This window comes from Seriola aureovittata, chromosome 16 (genome assembly GCF_021018895.1).
Source record: "Seriola aureovittata isolate HTS-2021-v1 ecotype China chromosome 16, ASM2101889v1, whole genome shotgun sequence".
Classification (NCBI taxonomy): Eukaryota; Metazoa; Chordata; class Actinopteri; order Carangiformes; family Carangidae; genus Seriola; species Seriola aureovittata.
In genome coordinates this window covers 15,968,934-15,994,336 of record NC_079379.1, presented here as the reverse complement: position 1 = coordinate 15,994,336, position 25,403 = coordinate 15,968,934, and the positions used below count along the sequence as shown (strand labels likewise).

The following is a 25,403-nucleotide window of genomic DNA, read 5'->3' as shown; positions in this document are numbered from 1 at the left end:
AGACTGATAAACACATGCAAACACACACACATGCTTGCAAATACTAACATCCTGTGAGGTAACCTGCTAGTTAACAAGACAAGCCCTTTTCCCTCTGATGCAACAATTTGAATTGAGAAGCTGTCAAACATACTCCTGTATGAGACCGATTGCATATGCATAAGATTTATAGTCTATGACAAATCCTGCTGCATGGATTCTGGTGACTTGAGCATTTACTTGTTCCTCTAATAGCAGCTGTTAGTGATATACTTTGCTTACGGAAATTTATGGAAAAGAATCATAGGTAAAACTGTCAAATCATATTAAAGATGGCCTTGTTTATTAGACATGAGTGCATTTGAAGTCTGATGCAAGATTGCATATCTATGGCAAACTCCCTTTGTGTCCACTGTTTCCACAATGGTGTTGTGTTTCATCTCTGAATTAATTGCAGACTTTGGCCTACCACAGACGGAGGAGTAATGGAAAAACTCATTACGAAAACAAAACTTTCCAAGACTTGGTAGTGGTGAGTAGATACATGGAAAAGTCATTGTGCCCCCAAATTTCAGTAGAGCCTCTCTCACTCTTGTGCTCTCTTCTTCTCAATTAAGTGACTGAGATGAAGTCATCGTTACTTCATCTGCCTCATGCCAATGCCCCAAAAAATTTCCCTCAGCACTGTCCACACAGTGTGCAAGTAGCACATTGCGCCAGATATGTTCGGTATGTGATTGGTCTGGGTCAGAGAGGGGCTATTTGTCAGATCCAGAGAGGGGAACATTCCTTCTTTCGTGCATCCTCTCTCAGACCTCTTCATTACATAATCCACCGGGATGCAGACTCAACATACTTATATGTCTACCTGCCATCTGTAAGAATCATTAGAGCTAAGTGACAAAAAGGACACATAGTTCAAAGTATGGAAATTAAACAGACGATTGCAGACACTGTGATGTGACATAAAACAACTATAGCACATTGTTTATCTCGTTTACACATGAACAAATGCAGTTTAACTGAATATGAAAATGTTTAGCTGGAGATATTTCGTTACGTTTAATTAAACTCTGATGTCCTCTGAGGAGTTCTTTAGCTTTAGTTACCACATTGACTATATAGCCTACCATATCCTGTAGTTGTTAGCAGTACTCTGACATCTAGTGGGCAATATGAAAAACTGTTCTCACAGGTGTTCCAAGTATTAACACTAGAGTATACAACAACGTGAGCATTACCAGATGAATCTTCTATGTGGCCCAAAGGTACAATTAGCTTTGTGGTTTCCGTTGGTTTTCTGTTTTTATTGAAACACAAAATTATCTAGGATTGCCACAGGGCCCCTCAACAAGACAGGTTGACCAGACATGGTAATTTAATAATGCAGGATCTTTATGCCCCATATCATTTTGCATGTAAGTGCCACAAAACAAATTTGCAATGAATCAAATTACCACAAATCAAATGACATACAATAAATGTGGGGTCTTTGAGGTTTGGACTCTTCCGTCTGCGAGGGAAAAATCTCCGGAACCCTTTGCGTCCTAAGCTTTCGGATTCGTTTGAATGACGGACCATTACAGTCTCACACATATAACTGTCCGTCAAGCAAAGTCGTGGGCTAGCTGAGTCTTTACTTCAAATACGTGTTTTTGTTGTTGCCCGTGTTGTGAATACTTTTGATGGACGGAATAGAACAGAAAGAAACGGAAGAAAATGCGCCCTCAGTCATCGACCGGTATTACACGCGGTGGTACAGAGCAGGTAAATAAAACGTGACTCTTAGGTGGCTAACGTCAGCTAACGTTAGTTGAACGTACTAGCTAAAGGAATGAGAGAGAGCGAAATGTTTGTTTTGGCCAGCATAATTTCATGGATATTGTCACGAATATATTAAAATGAATGTCATTATGTTATTTAGATATGAAGGGGAAACCGTGTGAGGACCACTGCATCCTGCAGCATTCAAACAGGTAACTGTGGTGTGCTAATCATCGCCAGGTGGTGATTATTACCCGCTAATCTAATAACCGTTATATTAATAGTAGAATAGAGATAATGTTGTAATGCTACCTCTCTTCAGTTGTTCAGTTTCTGTTGAGCTTACTTTGTGTCTTGCCTCAAAATAGGGTTTGTAGTGTGTTTGGGTTAGTGCTGGTTTATGTTAATATTAGAAGCACCTTCCATAAATATTTAATCCAGACTAATAAAACAACACAAAGTACAACTTCAATTTAACAACAAAGATGGTATCATTACAAGACAGTTTATTGAAAAAGCTGTTCGTCTGGATTCAGTTGTTTTATTTTCTGAATGTTAAGTTTGACACTCCCTATTAAAATGTTAATAGGGAGTATCAAAGTCTTGTGCCACAGTTTTAACTGTATTGCAAACTGACTACAGGAGACTTGCATGGTGATACTGTTACCTGTTGGTATTCCCTTTTTTAAAGGCTCACTTTTAAATTTGTGATTGCAGAATATGCGTCGTCACATTAGCAGAGACTCACCCAATCCTTCAGAACGGAAGGACAATCAAGAGCATCAATTATCAGATCAGTAATGGCTGCAGTCGTCTGAACAATAAAGTGTCTGGGAAGTCCAAGCGGGTAAATGAAGCTACAGATGATTTTGGTCTAAGTGCATGCATTTTTTTTTTTTTCTTCTGTACCTTCGTTTCACACATTTAAATGCCTCTCAATCCATTTTCCCCCCATTATAGGGCGGTCAGTTCCTTACCGATTTCGCACCTCTGTGTAGGATAACATGCACAGATGAAAGTGAATACACAATCTACAGGTGAGACAACAGTATTGTGTTCTCAGCATACATTCTTCATGCTCGTATGTCATGGTGAATCATACTAAATTTATTATCTTTCTTAGCTGCATCCGGGGCCGTCTTCTTGAGGTCAATGAGAATATTTTAGAAAGACCTGCACTTTTGCTGGAAAAGGTAAATGATATATATATTTTTACAGTATATTTGTGTTTATTATTGTAATAAATAGTGATGCACTTGGGGAAAACAAGTTTGAAATGTTTTTCTTTGTCAAATCTGAACAGCCATTCACTGAAGGATACATCGCTGTCATCCTGCCAAAGTTTGAGGAGAGCAAGAGCATAACGGAGAATCTTCTGAGCAGAGAAGAGTTTGAGAGCATCATCTCCAAACGAAATGATGATGAATCTCAACCCTCTTGACAGGGCTCCACGTTCTGTCCTTGTTAATGCCTGAACTGTTTTGGAAGAGCTCATCTTCCTTCAAATGCCACCAGGTTGGGTAAAAACTGTGGATACTGTCCTGGAACGTGGCAGTTACTTTATGCAAGCATTGCACTGTCTCCACACTATTATACAGTGTTTTTTATTGTTAAAGAAGGTTTCAGGAAGCACTCTTCTTTAAAGTGCTTTATTTATTGTTTGTTTTTTGTAACTTGAAGAACAAGGAAATGTAGGAAAGCATGACATTATTTGAAAATGTAATTAAATACTTAAAAACCTTAAGTTAGAATTATTTTTGTAGTAATATGTAATATCATTAATAACAAGCAACACTGATTTTAAGAAAAATATTGTTTATTTTTTTATGTGTCACTTTTTTAACCTTTCAATTGTCAAAAGAATATTTGATCCAAAACTAGATCTATGATTTCTTCACATCTGTAGAGCCACTACAATACCCAGCATCCTTAGCTGCTCTCACACAGTACAAAGCATCTCTAAAGCTTAATGCATGTTATTCATTTCAGTCATTATTACACCCTCACCTAGTACCAAAGTATATATATTTATATATATGATTCAAGTACCAGATTATACATACCTTATACCATTTAATACATATTGGTCTAATAGGCAGCTTCACAATGATAGTCTTCATAACAAGTACACTTCACGGCTCCATTTGACACAGGTGCCAGTTCAGAATAATCTTTCATTTCTTTTGTGAGGGAAAAAAAGAGTAACAGTTTACACAGAATATGGTTTGATAATACTTGGGACATTATAAAAGTCCTAACTTCCCAAAAGCATCTCAGTGATAAAATGAAGCTTAACCAGCTGATTTTTTTTGGAGAAATCACACCCAAATAAAAATGTCTCCAGTAATTAACACTGGAGGACTAAGAGCTTTATATTTCATATGAGTAGCAAGCTGAAGATCATAGCGTCTTCATGAGGACAATCATATTTGGTATTAAATTGTGATTAATTTTTCTTTTTTTGCATTTTGTTACTAACATGGCACATCAGAAATGTTCCATAGGAGATCCTATGAAAGTTAGACATTAATCATATGGCGTGATCAACTCTTAAAATACTTAATTATGCACGTGAGCTGCTGACTACAGTGTCAGTGATCAAGGACAGAATGCACCACTATGGCTAACATTACAACAAGTGTTAACATTACAAGCCTATGGCACATTAACTGTAGGAGACTCGAACACAAGGGGTTTGGTGATGATATCATGCATTGTGGGATTTCAGCCATTTCACTGTTTTTTGTTTGTTTTGTTTTTTTCCCATTTGGCTAACATGTGCAACACGTTTACAGTACACCACAGGCTACACGCTTGTTACGCAGAGGCACGTAGTGAAGACAGATGTATGGCTGAGCTGAACATTAAGTGGAGTTCCTTCCTGATTTATGATCAGTTTATCAACTCAATAGCCAGAGAAATGATTAAAGTGATTCCAGAATCAGGCTTGTGCTAGGCCTCTCTGTGAGGAGACTCGCTGCTAATGGCATAGTCTTAGTGTTGGCTGATTGTCTCCATCTTGTGGACTGGGGTGGATCTGGTGCTTCAGGTAACAAGCTACCCTGGGGTAAAACCGCCCCTGGTCACAGAGAGCTTGGATCTGCTTTTTCCTATGTAAACCTTTAAATTTATCATCCAGACAGCAAATACAAACTCTGACCGACCCAAGGCAACCATCTTCACCCCACAGCTCTGGCCCACTCTGTGGTGGGTGCATGACGATGAGGAGGGGAGGGGGGTAAAGTATTTCCTGGATTATTTGCTCTCCAGTAGGTTGAGACCGGCCATGTGCTGCTCCAAGGATTTGACACCGAAGCCGTTGCTGTTCTTGCTGTTGAGAGCTCCCTCATCTTTGACAGGTGTGGAAGCATCCTGCCTCTCTCTCCAGTCATGTGGGGAACCCAAACTACTCCTCTCTGACTTGTACTGTACATGGACAGAAAATGAATAGTAACCATAGTTAAAGTTACTATAATTAATGTATATGAAAATTTTTTACATTAATGGATCACAGACTACATGCAAGTTAAAGGGGTTCCTGGTAGTGAGAATTATCACCCGACTGCAGCTTCCCTCCACTGGATGGAGCATTTTAGCATCTTTCAGCTTATCAGTTTGGTTTTAAAGCCGTCAATTTAAATGTCTTGGTTTACTCTCACCGCTCTCATTGCCGCATTTTTAAAAGACGCTGGCAGCTGTTTTCAGTTCGGTTTTCAGTATGGCCGTTTGAATTAATGTTTGAATTCAAAATCTACAGTCTATTAGCGAATCAAGACCATTTGAAGTAGTTCGCTTGAGGTCCAGCAGAGGACATCCTTAAAATTCACTATCCGTTTGACATATTGCTGCTCTATCGACCTATCAGTAAACTAAGCCAAAAAATAAAAATGGGACGGGACACTAGCTGGCAACGCTGTGCTAATCGAAGCATCTTACTGTCTGTGGAAGCATTTTCTTTCTTCCCTGTAGTTGGCAGAATTACCGACAAAGATGAGGCTGTTTTGCAAACTTTGTAAAAAGTGCTGCTTTACTCTACAATGGATCACAAAGGCCACGACAGTCTTTGAGAGCTCCTCTCCACATTAAAAGGAGCATATTTCAACTACAACATTTCAGAATAAAGTGACATACTGTAGCTTTAAGGTGGTATGTCAACATTTGGTTTACACCTTGTTTCCACTGCCCTCACAAAATCTACTAACTACAGGTTTAATCCTACTTCCTTGGGCTGCATTAACATTTCTGAGCTCTTTTTTATATTTTGGTAGATTTCCATATTAGTGCCATTCATTCAATCATGAGACCTGTTCACCTTTTTGTTGAGCTTGTTACAGAATGGGAGGAGGGAGAGGACCACAGTCAAGATGCCTCTAGTTGTCTGAATGGACGAGTCCACCTAGAGACAAGGAATAAAATTGTACATAACTGCATTAGGGGACAGCGCAATAGATGCAAATGTACAAGTACAAACAAACAACACAGCAGCCTACCGACCACACACACCAGCATCTAAACTGCGTTTGGCATATAAATTAACACTGACACACACTCTGCTGTTGGTGATGAATGATAAAGTGAACATCAGGATGTAGAGACAGAGAGAAGGGAGGAAATACATATCAAAGAGACGCTCATTAATCAGCAGAGGAAGCGCTATTCTTCATCCCGTCCTTTTGATTCCAACCTTCGCCTTTATTACAAGGTGACCTAAGGCAGCTCATCCCTGCCCAAGATGCTCATTAATTTCTCATAGACACTCATTAATCTAGCGCCCTGTGTTCAATAATGGCGTTACTCGCAGATCACTCAAAGATTATGCCGTAGCCGGTGATGAAATAACACAGTTCGTCATGCTCTATCGTGTGCTCAGTGCTTCACTCATGCCCCTATGTTGTTGGGGATGTAGTTTTGTTGCTGTCAAAGCTAATTACCCCTTTTGGAGAAAGAAACTGCAGTGAACCTGTTCTGTACACTCTGTGTGATAGTACTCGTGTAGTATCAAACAGAAAAGACTCGGGGCAAAAACAAGTCATTGATTCATTTTCATAACAACTGTACACACAAACAAAGACACAAAAGGGTGTGGGCGTAGTGTGGGTACCTTCTGGAAGGTGGCAGTCTTGCCCTGTACAGGAGTCTTGGCCCCCGTCTGCAGCTGTTGGCATAATGCCACCAATTTCTCCATCTCTGTCATCACCACAGACTTTTCCTCATCAACCAGCTGGAACAGAGAGACAGAGAAAGAGAGGGAGACATCGGGACATCAGAGATGGTTTATGATGGTATTATCCACAGAGACTGGGTTAATATGTACAGACATTGATAGATTCACTGGGCTGGATTTACAATGCTCTTGGTTAAACACAAAAAAATAAATTAAAATGTAGTGTTGCTTGATGTAATCCATCAGCGACAGCCAGGTCATGATCCAGTCTATTATCCATCCGAGTTAATCCCTAGTCACGGGGGCCGTCAAACCATTACAGTTACATGTGTGCACAAACCAAGTCCACAAATGACCTAAAAACACAAGCTCTTTTATTCAGGGTAGTACTATTCATGACTGACAAGAGTACATAAAACCTCTTAAACCTCAATTAAAAATTATTAAGCTCATTTGCATAAATAGCTTCATAATTTTCAATGAGCGCAACACAGGTGTGTTACAAGTGTGTCGAGTGCCAAAGAACTATGGGACTCCATTAGGGCCAGTTTGTTTGATGTAATTAATCAGAAAGCGTGAGGCAAGTTGAAGAGCCAGGCCTCCTGATTATGAATTAGTCCTGGGCGGTCGCAGTCAACTCCCCCACCCCACAATCCCCCCCTGCACAAGTGCACAAGCATACACACCAACAGACACAGCAGTGACAAATGGCAGTCGTTAATGGCTGTCAAAAAGAGCCATGTAATTAAACTTGGAGGACCCGAAGAAGAAGTTGGTGGAGGGCAAGAGGAAGGAAGGCACCGAGGGTACGTTTGTTTGCTGGATCTCAAGTCGGAGGAAAAGAGGATGGTGAAAGTGTGTGACAGCCTTAATTTCCTGCTCTCGCTGTGTGATTTATAAAGGCAGACCTGGCACCATGGCATGCCAGAGTGGTTGATATGGGTGTGTGTGTGTGTGAGAGGCGTAACGTGAGTGGGGGCACAGGTGTCTGTGTGTGTGTCTGCAGAAAGATGGGTTTGCAGCTCAACCTGTTTGAATGAAAATAAACTGTTTTTCTTTTCTTTTTTCATTTTAACCATTATTCACTTCTATGCTGAGTTCTGCAGATCTTCCTATAAGAACACTGTAGTCAGATTCCAGCAGCGAAGCAGGGGTATATATAAAAATAAGTACATTTCTTTCTTTCTTCATTTTTTTGTTTTTAATATTCCCCTGCACTTATTTTTTTTGCTACTTACACAAAAAATTCTCTTTTATAATACACATTAGCTTCCTTTTTGCTAAAGTTGCTTTATGTGCAAAAATGTATGTGTGTGTGTGTGTGTGTGTGTGCGCGTGCGCCCAGAGAGTGTGTTTGAGCGAGAGATTTATTGCATTACTCTATACCTGAGTGGAAAAGGTGCGTAGAGATGAGCACAGCTGGAGCCCCTCTTCAGATAGAACCTTAAGAGGGAATCACAAAAAAAAAAAAAAAAAGACAAAAAAAATCAAAAAACTTCCACAAATACAAGAAGAACTACTTTTAACTTCCACCAGGAAGCCATTCAAGAGCAAAAAAGAACAGTCAGTAAATATCATGAGATTTTACTTTTTCTCTGCCTCTTATCATTACGCCTTCCCGTCCCTTTCCCCTCTCGTTCCTCTCCCTCTCTTATCTCCCCTTCTCACCACGAATGGAATAAATCCTGGCTGACATTTTGGGCCCTGATTCTACAAAGCACTGCACATTATTGGCAGTGATCCCAATTCAATACGATATACCCCTTTGAGCAACCCTGTTTGTTATCACTTCATGTGTCCGAGGAGGCCAGGAATATACTGTGCCACATTTCCATCATATTGATAAATCCTTGTCCTTCCCTATCAGATCTGAGAGGAAGGTAGTGAATGAAGGGAAACTGGAATTTGCTAACCTATTGATTTGCGAGCCTCTGTATGTCTTTGGTTTAATGAAACAACGGACGTGTGCATTTACAACTTTGATAAAAACAGGAGGAAAAATAGAACAGGAGGTGGAGAGGGAGAGATTAGTGGATATGGATGTACATACCTCAGCTTGATGAAAAAGATCTAGTGTTGTTTTCAGCAGCCCCTCCCCTCTATGGAATCAATATGAGAAACAGAGAAAATGAGGAGGGGAAATATGGAAAAATTAATCAGGGCAAAATACCTCCAGAGCAATCAACAAAAACTGTTACTTTGCTGAATCGCAGCAATTTCATTGTCAGAATGAGTCGTAGTCATGTCAAGTCTGTCAGTGGCTCAAACCCTGCCTGGTATGTATTGATAGCTGGGGGCTCGAGAATCTCATTAACACTGAGCCTCTAAAGAGATTCATGTGGATACTTAAGAGGCTTTACAATGTTAAGCTCTGAAATGAATGTAACAGCTCAGAAAGCTGCAGATACAAAATCTGAGCGTGTGTGTTTGTGTATTGTGTGGTAACAATAGGCTACCTGGTGAACAGGTACATGTTGTAGGTCATACTGGCCAGACTCTGGCTCTGTCGAACAATATCATGTTCTTGCTCCTCCCACTTCTCCACCTCTGTGTCCACGTCTGATGATAGCAGACGGAGCTCCAGGCCCAGCTTGGCCATGCTTGTCTGCTCCTGCGTGCGCGCGCGCACACACACACACACACACACACACACACACACACACACACACACACACACACACACACACACACACACACACACACACACAATCACAGAAAGAAACACACATACAAAGTTATTCTATATGGGAAAGACTGAAGTATAATGGATGTCCTTTTACAAATGTATATTAGCAAGCAGGGCTATTTTCATTTGTTAACACACTCAGAACTTCTCTAATCAGCATAATCCTGCTTCCTGTGGTGGTACAGCCTGTGTAAAACTGCTGGCCAGCAAAATTGCAGCCTATTAGAATCCAAACACCATCAATTCTTGAAGCAAGTGACACAAAGTTTCCCGGAGATGAATATACTGCTGTCAGAACAGGGTGCAAGATGTGACGTGATGTATGGCGCTGAAAGCCAGAGGAGTTTATGGTGTATGCTACCTCTGCATCCAACTTGACAGCCTTGGCAGTCTTCAAATTAGTCGAGTGTTTCTGTGGGAAAAGAGAATGGCATTAATAAGAGGATTACACACCATTGTATCATTGCAATATTTATGAGGATGGGTGGTGTAATACTCACCCCGGGTCTGGGAAGTGACAAATAAGATCTTTTGTCTCCTAGGAATAAAGAGTTGTTGTGATTATCTGAACATAAGATTTTTAGTTTAAAAAAAAAAAAAAAACATAAAAAAACATAAAATAATAACATCTTATGTTTTGATGATAGCTCAATGATTTAGAGGGAAAATTATACCCTGCTGTTATATCTTTGAATATTGTGTTTAGACATCCAGAGTTTTTCAGACAATTAGGCTGGGAAATTATAGATATTAATTGTTTTGCTTTCATCACTGTCTGCCTTTGACACATTTTTATCTTCCATCATAAACGTGTACAGCACGGTTCATTTCAATCGACTACGGAGACGATAAACTCTCAACTGTCATGTTTATGGGGAAAGATTAAAATAATAAAAGCAATTCTCTCCACAGTGTCCATATAACATTTTAACGGATCATTCGGGCTTCACGGTAATACAACAGTGTGATGGATGTGATCCTTTCACCCACCGAGCTGCACTTTATCTGAGAGTCATATTCGTAAGGGCAGCCATGTCTTGAAAATATGCCGAAACAGCTTCCCCCTGACTTCTCAGACAGTGTGTGAAAGCACATGGTTGTCAGCACTTAAATGCAACACTCCCTCATGCAAACATCTGTGCATACATGGACAAATGTACAGTAGAAACAAATGAACACAGAGTCTCTTAGGCTTGAATAGCTACGTGTACTTTCTGTCTGATTTTATGTCAAACTGCTGCGTTTGTAAGAGGGACTGTCCATGACTTAGGCACTTCAGGCAACTGGCACAATAGTGAAAAGAGCAGAAATACAGAGAAGGAGTGAATGCAAGAGTGTTTAGTGGCATTGACGTTGTTCCTTTCACAAAATACTTCCCACAGTCTGTGATGATTAATTCTATGTTCATGGTGCCTGCCTTGCCTCAACTCTTTAGTTAAAGTTTTTAGGTGCAAAATGATTCACCATGGAGAGAGTGTGATGCTTTCAGGGTAAGATGTCATATGCGCATTTTACCTGTACTCGCTTCTGCTTCTCACTCCTTCCGAAAGACTATGTTTCTCGCATGCGTGCTGTCTGTCTTACCACAGCAACCCAACCAAATGCATCCAAATTGCATTAACTGAACAAAAACACACCTCGCCTGCCTTCAAAGATGTCATTGATCTCTCGCAGCAGCAGGGCCATGTCACAGAGCTGCGACTCCCAGGCCTCGCAGAACACCTCCAGGTTCTCCTTAGCAATCTTACTGGACGGGTGGAGGGCCAGCGTCTGTGCTGCCGAGATGATCTGAGCAAGAGTGGGAAGAATTGCGACAGGGGAAAAGGAATCATTAAATGATGTCTGTCTGTTAGCAGAGATAAAACATTATGCAGGCAAAAGACAGAGGAACAAAATGTGGTGTAATTCTTGCCCAGAAACAGGAAACTAGGACACTGACTGTGGTGATTTTCAGTTCAATCAAATGCAACTAGTGATGTAAATGTAAACTATCTACAACATTTAAAAAAATTTGTGGAAGCTGGTATTCTTCTCAAACTGATAAACAGGTCTTTTAACACTAGACAATAACTAAACCTAAGTCATTAATATGTCTGTTAACAATGTTAAAAGCTTTGTAACCCGGTTTTCTTGATGAATAGCAGGCTCCCGTCTCCTTCGTCTGTGGGTAATTAAGTGAGCTACAGTTCTGAGAATAATCTTCTTTAATCAGCACAAGCACAGCAAGACGGTAAAATACCCAACTTCAGTCTCATGGGGCTCACATCAGAGCCTCCACTCCACTGTAGCACTCATTACACCCATTACCGTTAAACTCACAACTGTCCCCAGCAAAACAAATGCAGGTAGGAACTAAAATGACCCCGATGCAGGGGACATAAATGAGCAGCTTAAATGTTACAAAAACAAACAAAACAATTACAATAAAATACCACCTGTTGGAGAAATAATGACAAAACTTAACTCCAAAAGTCGAAAAATAATATTGTGGAATTATTCCAACTAAAAATACAGAATTTCCCATAATATGCAACTAATGTTTAAGCTTGTTCACATCAGTTAAGTTAGTAGGTGCATATTTTCAATTCCATTAACTGACAGAAAAACTGACATGATGTGTATATGTGGGACGGAAGTGCAGCTGTTATAAGTTGTTACATAACTTACATCTTCAATCAAGTCTGATCTCTAGACTGTAAATAAGATTTTAGACAACTGAATTTTGACAAGTATTAAAAAAAACTGATCTCTCACACACAAATCATATGCCCATCCCCTAAAGTGTAGTATTTAATAGCCAATTACCCTCTAAGCCACCCTCTATTACTTTGGGCAGACAGAGAGATATCACCGCCGCCACCCTGTACTGCAGCGTTATTGATTGGTTGACCTTTGAACTTAGGAGCGGAGTCATTACTGCAGAGTCATGCGGGACCTGACATTAGCGCCGCAGGACAGGAACATTCTACATTGCTGGATAATTACTGGCATGGATGGTTTCCAAGAGCAAACATAATTAGATCTGAGATAGGGGGACGAGGTGGACAGCATGTTCTCAGCTATCTTAAAAGGACGGCAGGTGTGGGAGGTAGACAGAGGAGACGTGAGGTAATTTGTCGTTTTCCCCTCCCAACTGTGTACATGTACTACATTACTCAGGTTTGATTTCACTCCCGGACCACCATGAGACCAGTTTGACTTCACTGACATACAATAAAAGTGATGAATCGAACAAAATGGGTCTCAGGTTTCATTAAAGTTAACCTGTACACCTTTTCCCGACTTCTCCTCTTTCCCCTGGTCGCTGCCATTTACACATCAAGTCAATGGGCCATGATATTAAGACTGACCTAAAAACAACAATCCACACAGAAAATGTTTGGAGGATTAATGTTACCTGTGGACCAATGACATGGAAGGTCTCCTCGGCGTGTATACAGGTAATCTCCAGAGGCTCTGTCCCCGACACATGGCACAACAGCCGACAGGTCTGGAATGAAACACAGGAGGGATAAATAGGCTGACTGGAGGTGCTTGGTGAATGGTGCGAGTGGATAATAGTGAATATTTAGGCTGCATCTTTGGGAAAAGGTTTAATAATCTTAATAAAATCTCAACATTTTCCGAAAGAGCAGCTCTACCCTGACACAGTGTCTCTTTTTTAAACTACACTGTCCATTTTGTTTGTTAGGGGCCACTAGTAGAGACATGACAGAGCGTGGTATTTTTCTGCACAATATTTGCATAACAAAACCACATGTTGGCTTTATTTGGCTGAGGTTGAAGTGTACTCTGCATTTTCATTCACCTCCAGTACTGTGTGTTTGCCTGCATAAACAGCTACTTATGCTACAATGCTGGGAGCACAGGAATTTCAATGTGTTTTCAACAACTTTGGAACTCATGACAAACTTTTTCACCCAAAGCCACCTGACTGACGTATGTATGGAGAAATATGATAAAAAAAAAAAAACAACTATCCGTCACTACAGATATCTATTGTTTTGTTTTTTTTTTCTTTACTAGTTGAACACCTCTACTTGGTGACACCACCGTCAACCCTCTCCCAGCCTACCTGCTGCCTTCGCCCCTGTCCCCGCCTACCTCCACCAGCTGCTCCTTCTGCTCGGTGAGCGTGCGCGAATGCTCCGCCACTGCCTCCAGGTTTCCCTCGGCGCCTGCAGCTTTGAGAGCCCGCAGAGGCAACTGCTCTCCGTGAACTTTCAGCAGGTCTGAGGCACGACCAACTGCCACCTTATGGAGCTGGAGGAGGAATCAAAAATGAAATTGTAGAATAAGAATAGGAGGGAGTTCTAGAGGCTGGACAAAGTACAAGAGAAAGAAAGATGAGTGAGAGGCATGAATGAGGGTGGATTTTAAGGAGGCAGAGAAGACAGAAGAAGAGCAGAGCTGACAAGGTAACATAGTTGAGTTGACAGAGAGACAGCAGCAGCAGGTGAGGCGAAAAGTGATGGGGGAGGGGGGCGGAGAAAAGCGGGGAGCCAGCTACAGGAGCAGAACAGCAGGTAAGAGACACCCAAGTCAGATCTGTCTGTTTCTGTAACTGAGTACATCTACTCAGACTTGGAGGGCAGACGGGCAAACCAGAGACAGACCGCTGCTCACCTCACGTCTGAGGTCACTGACGCTCTGGCATGTCTTCAGGATGGCCACCTCCATGTCCTCTGTGGCCTCTTTGGCGTGGACGGACTGCTGCTCCAGTGAGACAGAGACAAGACGGAGAGAACAGAGCATGAGACACAATATGGTTTTCCAGTCACACACACACACACACACACACATACACACACAAAAGACTGGAATGGAAAAGGTATGTCAGAGTCGTAACAGCTTGGTTTTTGACTTTCCAATTACATTTGTGACCCGTTATGTTCCGAAAAGAGAGTCAGGCATTTCAACACGCAATTTTATGTAATCAAAATAAAATGATTTAAACAAATTATGTGATTTAAATATTGTGCAACCATTTTCCAAATTTCAGACTAGTTGGAACAAAAACGCAGCCAAGACAAATATATACTCTGCTAAACCAGCCACAATGAGAATCAAGAGCACAAATTGAAATGGCAGAACACCCATGATTATTTGGACATTCAGAGGCTTTCTCTGCAATTTCAAAACACTGCAGTGTTCTGGTCTTTTCAATTCTCCCAATGACCTTCAATTGCAAGGGCTAGATGAGGCACTACTGTATGTGGCTGCAGTCTATCTGTGTACTGTGAGAAGAAAAAGTTTGTAATGAGGATCTGCAACATAATGACTTGTGTTTCATAAGTCCATCAACTCCGAAGGCCAAGGAGATCCTGCTGAATGGCAACAAGATACAACACTACGTGATGTTTCTCTTTGAGCCAAAGGAGACTGAGTAAAAACTGTTATTCAGGTGGGTTATTATGCTCTGTTGTTCCAGGAGGGATGTGTGTAAAGAAATCGAGTAGCCAAAGTGAATGACTGAGTGAGCCAGGGAGGGTGTATTAATGTGCGTGGGTCTGTCTGTCTGTCTGTGTAGTATGCTGTGTGTGTGTGTCCTTTGCTATCTCTTTTCTGTATCTTATTATCAGACCTTCCTTTTACAAGTTTCTTACAGATGAGGTACTTATAATTACTCTTCATATGGTAGCATATGTTTTTATGAATATTACTGTAGGTGTGTAGGTGTGTGTGTGTGTGTGTGTGTGTGTGTGTGTGTGTGTGTGTGTGTGTGTGAGTGAGTGCATCTGTGCAAGCTTGTGCCAACATACCGCCTCAATCCAGGCGTGCATCAGCTGCTGGGTGTCCTGGCGCACCAGCTGGCACAAACTTAGGATGGCCTGCCGCTGCTCGTGGCTGGTGTAGGCCGAGTCAGTGAAGTCCTCTGTCCGCTCCACCAGCGCTTCCAGCTGGCTGTCCACGCTCTCGGGTGACATGGAGTACAGGTTCTCCCGCAGGCACTCCACGCCGGACTGCATGAGCGGGGAGGGAGGGAGGGTTAAGAGGAGGAGGAGGAGGAGGAGGAGGAGGAGGAGGAGGAGGAGGGTTGTGGTGAGTGGAAGGAGCATTTGAAAGATGGGCCAGAGGAGACATTGGAAAAGACTGAGGCAGCAACACACACAAGAGCTTTACTAACCAATGTGCTGAAAAACATAATTTACCATCTTATATTTATTAAAGCACTTGATCTCATTCTTAAATGACAAGTAGTGCGGGGTATGGGTTCAGCCTTCGACTCACCTCGGGCCTTCAAAAGGGGCACAATAAATTCTGCAAAACAGCATCTCAAGTACACAACCATAAAAGCTGATGCATTTTGTCTGTTTTATCCTTTTCTTGTCTGTAATTAACAGTAATGGTCTCTGCTTATGTGTGATAAGATGAGGTTTACGTAAGCTTTTAAGTGCCTTTTATTAGAAGCAATAAGTATCTCTAGGTCCTTTCATTAAAATACTTTCTTCTACTTTCCTTTTCAATGGAAAGGACGCCTTCAAAAGTGGTTTTTTTTTTCCCTCCACACATTCATTTCTTTCATTTTCCAGTGCACAAGCAGGAGGGAGAAGATTAGTCAGAGCGATGTAGGTTTAATGGTGATTCACACAACCGTATTAACCGAATTATAAAATAGATACGTCTGGTCCTCTAGTGTTGATTGTCCGAGTCGCATCTGAAGCTGTTACATAAAATTGTGAATTCAAAAATGTTACAGCTTACACCAAAATCGACAGTCATGCAGGGCTAGAGCCTCTCTACAGCCTCATTAATAAAAACAGATTATGTTGCTGTCATTTTCTGATAAAGCTGTGCCACAGTGGTTTTTAAAAACAGCTAAATCAAAAAAGCAGGACACTTTGCCCACAAGAGGACCGTTACTTAACTTTACAGTCCAACAAGTGTCAGACGAGCGTCACTAATCTCAAGCCTTAGCGTAACATACTACATCGACTTCTCCAGTCTCATCTCTGATCTTACCTTGAAGTCCTTGATGCCGTTGTAGATGCTGGCAGGAAGAATCTTGTTCTCCCCGCAGCTCCGTGCCTCAGTGACTATCTCGATGACCTGCTCCAGGGCACAGCGCATTCGGTGGAAAACGGCGTCTTTGTTGATTCGTGCCGACTCGCAATCTGGATGCCTAAGGCAAGTCTTTGGAAGGAATTCAATGTGAAATGTCAAAGCTCATGGCCTCCTATATTCTTTTCAACATCTATCATTTTTAATGTTTTTAAAACCACAATTATTCACTCCCCTTTGGGTTTTTTTTTTTTATGATTGTGTGACTTGCATATCAACATTGATCACAGTGTGTGAGAAACCTTGAAATTAAATAAACTTGAGAAGGCCTTAAATCTTTAAGCCTGAGATAAACCATGCCCAGAGGTCCACCAGCAGCTTACCTTGGAGGCTGTGAGGAGCATCATGGTGCATTTCTCCAGCACCGCTCTGGCTGCTGCCATCCGTGCTTTCTTCTTCTCATCCTTCAAGTCCTACAGTGCATGCACGCGCACACACACGCACGCACGCACACACACACACACACACACACACACACACACACACACACACACACACACACACACACACACACACACACACACCAGATGGTAATGGGTGGCTTTACTCCAGTTACAACTTCTTAGAACTCTCAGGGTGTCCGAAGGACATGAAGCATCAAAATTATTCAGCAAATCTCTTTCATGCTGGTATGAAGGGACACACAAATGTGATAGATTCTTCTCCAAGTGCACGCACACGCGCACACACACACACACACACGCACGCACACACACACACACACACACACACACACACACACACACACACGAAACCTCCTGCGTTAATTGTCATCTAATAAAAAGAGACACTACCAGAATAGGAAAGAAGATACAGTGTGTATGACCTGCTGCATTGCTCTCCCTGTACTCCAAACAGAAATAGACAGCTCGAATTAGGTAGATACGGGATTTGGATAAGGCAGCTGAATCAACTCCTCTCCCGGCACTTCGCCATAGATTACAAAGACGACGTGATTATCCGTCATTATTTTTGCCTCTGTGCTCGCCTGGCTTCAATAGATGGAGATGGTAGATTTTCTAAAGGACTGTGTGCTTGTGCGTGCATGGGAGCGCATGAGTGGGAGTGAATACAATAAAAATAAATAAAAAAATAAAAAAAGATAAAGAAAACAGGGTGGCAAATGAGGAGCGAGAGAGCATTAGCTGCAATGAGGAGCGTTGGAGAGAGACGTGATGTGTGTGTCAAAACACGAACCCAGATGAAATTCAGAAAGAGGGATGGTCGATCCTCCCTCCCTGTCTAGATATCGCAGCCGTTGCACTTTACATCAGCTTCTGCAGGCAAAGCGCTTTAGCTGCAGAGGCTGAATGTATGCATCAAAGTAGGATTAGCAGCCTTTGACAGTAGAAAGTTAGAACCCCTAAGTTTGACTGTTTTTCTGAAGGTGTGAGCAGAAGTTTTGTTGCAAATTTGCTACAAATACATTGCAGAAAGAATGGATGGCGGAAAGCATAGGTCAGTTCATATCAACACTGAATCGTGATGTAAACATGTCTTTGTGTACTATGAGTCACAACAGACCTGGGCATTTCTTCTACGGAATGAGAAAAAAAAAAAAAAAAAAGTAAAAAAAGAATAGATACAGAGAGAAATGAGGAAACTTTGCGGAAAAGACTTTGAGGAAAGCTTGTTACCTCATTGTTTGATGTTTTGGGAAGCGTAAATATTTGACGCTTGAATTATTGATTTGTTCTGAGTTTGACTGCACATTCATAGTGCACGTTCTGCAGGATTCGCAGTCTAATTCCACCACCTGTTTGTACATTCAGAACACCATATTTATAAAATCACTGCTTGTTAGGAGATTACATTTATATGAATAAACAAACCGTGTTCGGTGTTGCAGAAACAAAGAGAGACAAATTACTGCATGTTCATAAGCCACACCATATTCCATATGCAGCTTTTTGCCAAGATAGACCACATACACATTTCACTTACTGAGAGATATTCAAAGCGGGCTGATGGCGCCGACACTCTTGAAACAGAAAAGCAGAGATATGGTTTCTTCACATGCTACTCACGTTCTGTCTGTCTCCTGTGAGGTGGGCAAACTCCACCATCTCATTGCCAAACTGGCTGAAAATCTGTACAAATTCCTGGAAGGTGCTGACTCTTTCCAGATGGTCGAGGGTAACCAGGACCTGAGAGGAGTGACAAGATCAGAGTGGTACGGTGAAAGGCAACATATGGTTCGTGTTCTTCTACTCCTTCCACCGTAATGACCTACTTCTGATGTGTGTGGAATATCTGAAGGAAGTGTGAAAACATCCGAGAACTTCATAAACCGCGTTTATATCCCAAAAGCAAATCCTTACCTTACATCAGAACCAAGAACAACGTTTACTGGACTCATGATGTGTCATCTATTTCAATGTTTTTACATTGATTCTATTTCTGTTTTAATTTCAGGGCTCCCTATGTGGTATTAATGGCTCAATCTGATGTAGTTATATCAGTGATATCCTTAAAATAAAACCAGCAAATTAAGTAGTTCCTAACCTGCATTTTAGTTAATAGCAGTCCATGTAGCTACTAATTTAGCTGCTCGGGGTAGGCTAGCTGGCAGCGCTAACGCAGCAGCTTTTATCCAAGCCAGACAAAAGAGGAGGAAGAGATGTAATTGTGTTTGCCAGTAATGGGGAACAGGGGGCTGTCGACTGCCTGTCCAAACGAGGCTAACCAGTCATGATTAAGCCCCCTGTTTCCATTCTTGGCTCAGTCTACAGCTACATCCATATCACACTGTCTGGCTAAGAGCATAGCCAGGTACGATGGAGAGAGACTAACTCTGGCTCTGTGTTTTTATGCGGTCGCTAAATGTGCTGCTTTCCTTCAATTACCTCCAGAGTACTCCTTCAGAGAGCCAGTGCTTATCTGTTAGGAAATAAAGGACTCAGTATGGAGTTTACTAAGGTGTGTGTGTGTATTTGTGTGTGGACCACTATGTGTGTCTGTGTGTGTGTGTGTGTGTGTGTGTGTGTGTGTGTGTGTGTGTGTGTGTGTGTGAGAGAGAGAGAGACTATGCAAGACAGTTTATGCATATGTCATCTTATATTTGAATGTCTCACCTTGTTCCGTGACGTGATTATCTGTTTGATGACAATGCGGTCAGCTAGGACCAGGACTTTAGTGACTGAAGAGAGGAGCAAGCGTGCAGCCTTCACCATCCCTGTCCTATCGCTGAACACAGTGACACGTCCGTCTGTCTGGGACGGCAAGGCTGATCCCACATCTGTCAGCTGGGCTATGGCATCACCTGAAAGAGGGGAGAGAAAGCAATGGCTTTTGTGGAGTCGTACTATGTAGAGAAAAGAACAATGCGAATCAGCCAGATGAGATCAGTCGGCAGAAGAAGCTCGTTATTTCCTGAATAAACTCATGGGTGAGAGGGAGTGCAGTTTCTGTGCAAAAAAAAAAAAGAGTTCATTTGACGCGGCTGGGGAAAATGACTTTTTGTTAGGCTTGGAGATCTTCTGGCTAACTGTCAGACAACTCAGAAAGAGTCTTCTCCCAGTTGGGGATGCAGACCCAGAACATGCTGGAGGGTTTACATATTCCATCTGGCCTGGGAGCGCCTTGGGATCCCCCAGAAAGAGCTGCAGGACACGGCTGGGCAGAAGGACCTCTAGGCTACTTCGCTTTGCCTGCTGCCATCGAGATGTGGACCCAGATAAGAGGCAGAAAATGGAATGATGTGTGTGTGTGTGTGTGTGTGTGTGTGTGTGTGTGTGTGTGTGTGTGTGTGTGTGTGTGTGTGTGTGTGTGTCTACTATGACATAATGTTCTTCCACTCTGCCAATCTTCACCTCTGGGAGAACATATTGTCCTGGACAGAAAGAAGCTCAATGGGCCTATATTAGGCACAGTGGTATGATGGTTTTGCCAACCTAACCCTAACCCAAACACTTGTGTGGCATGCTTGGTGGGTGGTGTGAGCCATTCCTGGGGGAGACAACTTAGGTCCTCAAACAAACTTGGCGAACATGCCAGAGCAAACTCGTACATACACGGAATATGCAAATGCAAAAATATTCTTACAGAGTCAAAGTTTCCCTTTTTCTCTCTTTCTAACCTGCTCATATTAGCCCCAATATGGGAAGAATGCAAGGTCTTTTTTTAGGCTGGAAATCCATCACCAGAATAGACCCTATCAAGAGAAAAATGTCCAGAGTTAAGAGCGAGAGGGAGGAGGAGAGAAATCTCAGAAGAGGAGCTCAGAAAGGAGGGGGAAGGGGAAGATAGGTCTCTATCGGGTCATGCAGCTTGGCTGTCTATTTAGTTTGGCTGGTCCTTTAAAAGAAGCAGCGCAGACAAACTGATTGCATCCGACAGGCTGCTTTTCAGTGCCAGCTCCGCTAACCAGTTAAAACATCGAGGCCTGGCTCACAAAGAATACTGCACAACCCCCATGACACTAGTGGGGTGGAAAGCAGAGGCCAGTTCGCCCCTCTCCAAAAAGCCGCCTTCAATCCCAGAATATAAATTGTAAGGATTATGGATTCTCATGACCTTAAAATCACACTGGTCCCGTAGTTATTGTGCACATGTTCACATAACCTTTGTATCTTCTTTTCACTACAAAAATATCTTTGATTGTGTATTGGTAAAGCGATTGGAGTCTTATTCCTTTTTTACTTATCCGTTTCCCCCATACCTGTAAATTTACCTGTTTACATGTACGTAAACACTCACATAATATATCGGCTGTGAATTTATTTTAATCCTAACCATCGTCTTGGGCACTGTGAATCTTTCTGAAGGAGAAAGAGCAAGGAAGATAGAAAGCACACAAATGTGAGAATGACACTCAGAGACTGAGTGAAAGAGACAGAGACAGAGATCCAACACAGATTGCCTTCACTGACCTGCCTCATTGGATCTCTCCACCGCTCCGATGATGGGTAGCATCTAATTAAACTAGTGCTTTCAGCCTGCCTTTATTTCATTCATTATAGCGCACAAGGCTGAAGCCTGCCTGATTAAACTCTCCCTGCGGCTAGGTATTAGAGAAAATGTCAATCCTTCACTAACTAGCCCTTCTCTCTCTCTCCCGGAGACTTAAAGAATTTTAAAAGACTTTCTTTTTTATCCCTGAAGATGTCTCCATCTTTTTCTTCTTTTTTTTTTTTTTTTTTTTTTAAATATGGACACAGACGAGACAAAAAGTTCTTCTTTTCTTTTAAATCAGGGAGCAGTTGTACAGTGTCTGTCAGTAGAAGTGCAAGGGAAAACTGTGAAAACACCTCCCTAAGAGGAAAAGTGAGAACTGGAATAAATTAGTCACAGTGGGTAACACACAACCAGACATTTGCACGCACACACACACACACACACACACACACACACTTCACTTGGCCTCACCTACACACACACACACACACACACACACACATTAACATGCACGTTTTCTCATCAGTCTATTCTCCTCCTCCCACCAGCACTCTCTTTGTCTGAGTTTTAGCCGTCTTTACAAATCAGCACTGTGTGAGGATTAAACGCTTTGCTACACAAACTACCCCCCCCCCCACACACACCCCACTCCCCAAAACATAAACCTATTATCACGGTGTTGTGTCTAAATTCTTATCCAGTGTGATATGTTTCCGGTCTGCTCTGTAGAAGGCTAAATGAGGTCCTTGTTTTGCCTGATAACAACTAAGTTGCCAACTATAAAGAAGTGATTCCTCGAGCAAGAGGTGTCAAACATCTAAACACAGTCGTGAGAAAGTTTAGACGGACGGGAGGATACGGGGGTGATGTGTCGTGAGTGTGTATTTTTAGACAGCATCTAAACAGAAAATGTTACAAGAAGTAGTAGTAGTAACACTAGTCAAAAAAAATTTCACCTGTTCTCTCTCGGGTTCAGTAAAAGCTGACAGTCCAATGAGAGTGATCCACACAGGTTGTCACCGTTTCCACCAACCCCAAAAAAACTCTCTGTACCTCTTTGTCTCTCTCCGTTTGTGAACTCGATGTATGCATCCATGCAGATTATCTGTTCTGTTCTGCAGCCTCGTGCAGTCCACGTCAGGGGAGAGGCACGCTGCACCCCGGACCAGATTGCCATTCTTCCCCCTAGCTTGGATGTTTTAGTGCAGGTAGGAAACTGCAGAAATGAAGTTTAAAAGTCCACACTAAAAGGCACAGCCACCCAGAAGATTCAAACCCTGGAGAAAATAAGTCCTGGCCTCAGGTTGAGAAACACTTCTCCATTTTACACAGAAGAAATCTATGAAGCAGTGAATATTGGGAAAACTACGACTGCCTCAATTTTGCCGACAGCCTGATGCTGAGACCTTTCTATCAGAATCTATTATGTGGTGCTTTCCAACCCAGTGCAGACACATTCATTCCCTCATTCCTCACAGCACCCTTGGGTGAAGAAGCATTTTTTTTCCCCCAACCTTTACTACCAACCTAATAACAACAATGTCTTTAGAGCACTCTGAAGGTCCTCTGGTGTAACACTGTTTGACAGCCGGGCTGTCCAGACTAATCGAAATTTGCTAAAATCTGATAACACTGCAAAGCCTGAAGGTGATGCCTGACGCTTTATGAAAATGTCACAGTTTGTCTAAGCAAATAAGCAATGATGAGGAGACAATAACTTAGGTCTTAATGGCTGACCACCAACTCCCTCAGCGGCAATCTCTGAACAGCATAAAGCCGTGGACTTGCTTACGAGGGCAAGACACAGTAGCCACTCTGAAGAAGCCTTTATGATGAAGAACCCTCACATTAGTTTTACAGCATAAATTTGTGACCACAAAATAAGAGCCACCCCTGTCTCGTCCAAAAGAGAAACACTTGACGATGTGTTAAAGTTTAAGTGCAGCAATTCAGAGAAATGTCAAGTACATAATGAGATCCAGCCAAAGCGGCCTACCTGCTCTGCGTGCCTCGAAGCAGGCTTGACCCATCTCATCCTTCAGCTCCTGGTTCTCTGTGGCGATGGCTTCCCCGACGGCAACGAAACGTCCCACTGCCACGCTCACCGCCTGGCCCACCCTGTGTATGGCTGCCAGGGTGCGCTCGGACTTCTTTGGCTTGTCTTTATGGTTGATCAGAGTGGTGATCTGCAGGAATGTGTGGTGGAGGAAGAAAAGGGAAAAGCAGAATGTTATTTGTGAAGGAGGACAATTACTAATTACCCTTTATTTTTTTTAAAACATAAAATGTTAAATTTCTTATACTGGCAAGTTTCACTGCAAATCTGCTGGTAGGTTTCCAAACAGACAGTCTAAAAAATAATGCCCTACAGCTCTAGACTATAATTATGCTAAACTAACAATTATTTTTCTTATAGATGAATCATCTGCTTGTTTTTTTTTTTAATTTATTTACCATTTCAAAATGAAGTCTATAAAATGTGTGACAAGACTAAAAAAAAATCAAATTTCCTAGGGCCCACAGTCTTTAATTTGCATGTTTTCTTACACCCAACAATCCAAAAACCAACGACAACACAAAACTGAGAAAAACAGAAGAGCCTCACATTTATGAGTCTGGAACCAGACAATGTTTGATGATTAAACAATTAATTGATCATCAAAACAGGCCAACTGACTCATTATTTCAGCATCAATGAAATGCTAAAATTTCACAGAGGAAGTAAAAAGTAAAACAGTCGAGCATCTCTGGCATTCTCTGTTGTACCTGGCATAGTTAAGTAATGTCTAACAACTTATCCACTGACCCGTCTAAGCCTGCAGGGAAGATAAGTGAACACACAAGTTGCGCAGTCTCAAACTAGTGAAAGTATGCTGCGATATCCAAACAACATTTTTGATAAGGGAGTATATTGAGTCTGGAGCACGTTCTTCCTTTGCTTATCTGGAGAGAGGAGTTTCCTGCCAGCACATCTAACAAGTGGACATAACATTTTTGGGATACAGCGCGCGGATAATCGACTAATCAGAGAGAAAACATCACCTGCACAATATTTCGTGAAATGCGAAAGAGGAACAGCAACAGACAGAGCAGATGGGAAAGGAACGCATGTCCTGTTTGACATATACAAGACAAGTCCACCCGCTGGGTACACAGAAACACACACACACACACACACGAAACTCAGGCGGGGCTTCTTAGTGATAATTGAGGGTGTCAATTATGTATGGGTACAGCCAATTATCATCAATTATTTATTGATTGCTTCCACTCTCTCCAGCTGTTATCATTGTGTGTGTGTGTGTGTGTGTGTGTGTGTGTGTGTGCGCCTGCGTGCATGTGTGTGTCAAACCTTTTAGGTCAAGCAATGGTGGGTGGTGATTTTAATTGGTCCACAGCTACAGGTGGTCCAAGTGGGGAATCTTTTCCAGTAAAGTCTTTGTGGGCTACAAAACGCACACTGGTTCTGCTGATCTCAGACGGTTGTTTGAACGAGCAGCATCCCGACACATGAATGCAACACACATTTAACACATTTAATCCCCAGATGTTTGTGGAAAGGGGACAGGATAGTTACAGATCAGCTACCCTGATCAGCTACACAAAAAGGCCAGGATTGTCTCCAAGCAACTGTCATTATTTAGCATGCCTCCACAAGACACTGATATTATTCCAAAACATAGTTAGTAGTTGCTCGACACACGGTTTCGTTCGTGAATATTTATGTTTTCAAAATGTCCAAAAGTCGGACCATGAACCTCCAACCATCGCCTCCTTACTGTGAGAACCACAATGCTAAAGCTTGAATTAGGCCGAGTCAGCAATCTTCCTGAGCCGCTGCCCTGTGAGACA

At 42.1% G+C, this 25,403-nt stretch overlaps 2 protein-coding genes across 2 annotated transcripts in view; one reads left to right on the top strand and one right to left on the bottom strand.

The window, feature by feature from the left end:
* Positions 1-1,559: 1,559 nt before the first annotated feature.
* On the top strand, positions 1,560-3,487 carry abitram (actin binding transcription modulator). Its single transcript, XM_056399550.1, has 6 exons — positions 1,560-1,746; positions 1,904-1,955; positions 2,461-2,590; positions 2,704-2,780; positions 2,867-2,936; positions 3,047-3,487. The coding sequence occupies exons 1-6, from the start codon at positions 1,665-1,667 to the stop codon at positions 3,182-3,184; spliced, it is 549 nt and encodes a 182-aa protein (XP_056255525.1). The 5' UTR covers positions 1,560-1,664; the 3' UTR covers positions 3,185-3,487.
* Positions 3,488-3,538: 51 nt separating this feature from the next.
* Positions 3,539-25,403, bottom strand: part of ctnnal1 (catenin (cadherin-associated protein), alpha-like 1) — a 48,156-nt gene continuing 26,291 nt past the window's right edge. The window contains exons 2-19 of the mRNA XM_056399549.1: positions 23,548-23,737; positions 19,730-19,917; positions 18,683-18,802; positions 16,979-17,068; positions 16,557-16,727; positions 15,356-15,556; positions 14,220-14,306; positions 13,698-13,856; positions 12,991-13,083; positions 11,231-11,381; positions 10,094-10,131; positions 9,955-10,005; positions 9,364-9,518; positions 8,958-9,006; positions 8,294-8,350; positions 6,845-6,964; positions 6,056-6,139; positions 3,539-5,169 (exon numbers count right to left, since the gene is read on the bottom strand). Of these exons, the coding sequence (XP_056255524.1) occupies positions 4,999-5,169; positions 6,056-6,139; positions 6,845-6,964; positions 8,294-8,350; positions 8,958-9,006; positions 9,364-9,518; positions 9,955-10,005; positions 10,094-10,131; positions 11,231-11,381; positions 12,991-13,083; positions 13,698-13,856; positions 14,220-14,306; positions 15,356-15,556; positions 16,557-16,727; positions 16,979-17,068; positions 18,683-18,802; positions 19,730-19,917; positions 23,548-23,737 (2,175 nt within the window). The 3' untranslated portion in view covers positions 3,539-4,998. The remainder of the gene's footprint in view (positions 5,170-6,055; positions 6,140-6,844; positions 6,965-8,293; positions 8,351-8,957; positions 9,007-9,363; positions 9,519-9,954; positions 10,006-10,093; positions 10,132-11,230; positions 11,382-12,990; positions 13,084-13,697; positions 13,857-14,219; positions 14,307-15,355; positions 15,557-16,556; positions 16,728-16,978; positions 17,069-18,682; positions 18,803-19,729; positions 19,918-23,547; positions 23,738-25,403) is intronic.

Bases quoted from the DNA above. Each gene is read 5' to 3' on its own strand.
- abitram (XM_056399550.1), top strand. From the start codon at position 1,665: ATGGACGGAATAGAACAGAAAGAAACGGAAGAAAATGCGCCCTCAGTC. The intron at 1,956-2,460 runs GTAACTGTGGTG...TTGTGATTGCAG, and splicing joins ATCCTGCAGCATTCAAACAG to AATATGCGTCGTCACATTAG. The intron at 2,591-2,703 runs GTAAATGAAGCT...CCCCCATTATAG, and splicing joins TGTCTGGGAAGTCCAAGCGG to GGCGGTCAGTTCCTTACCGA.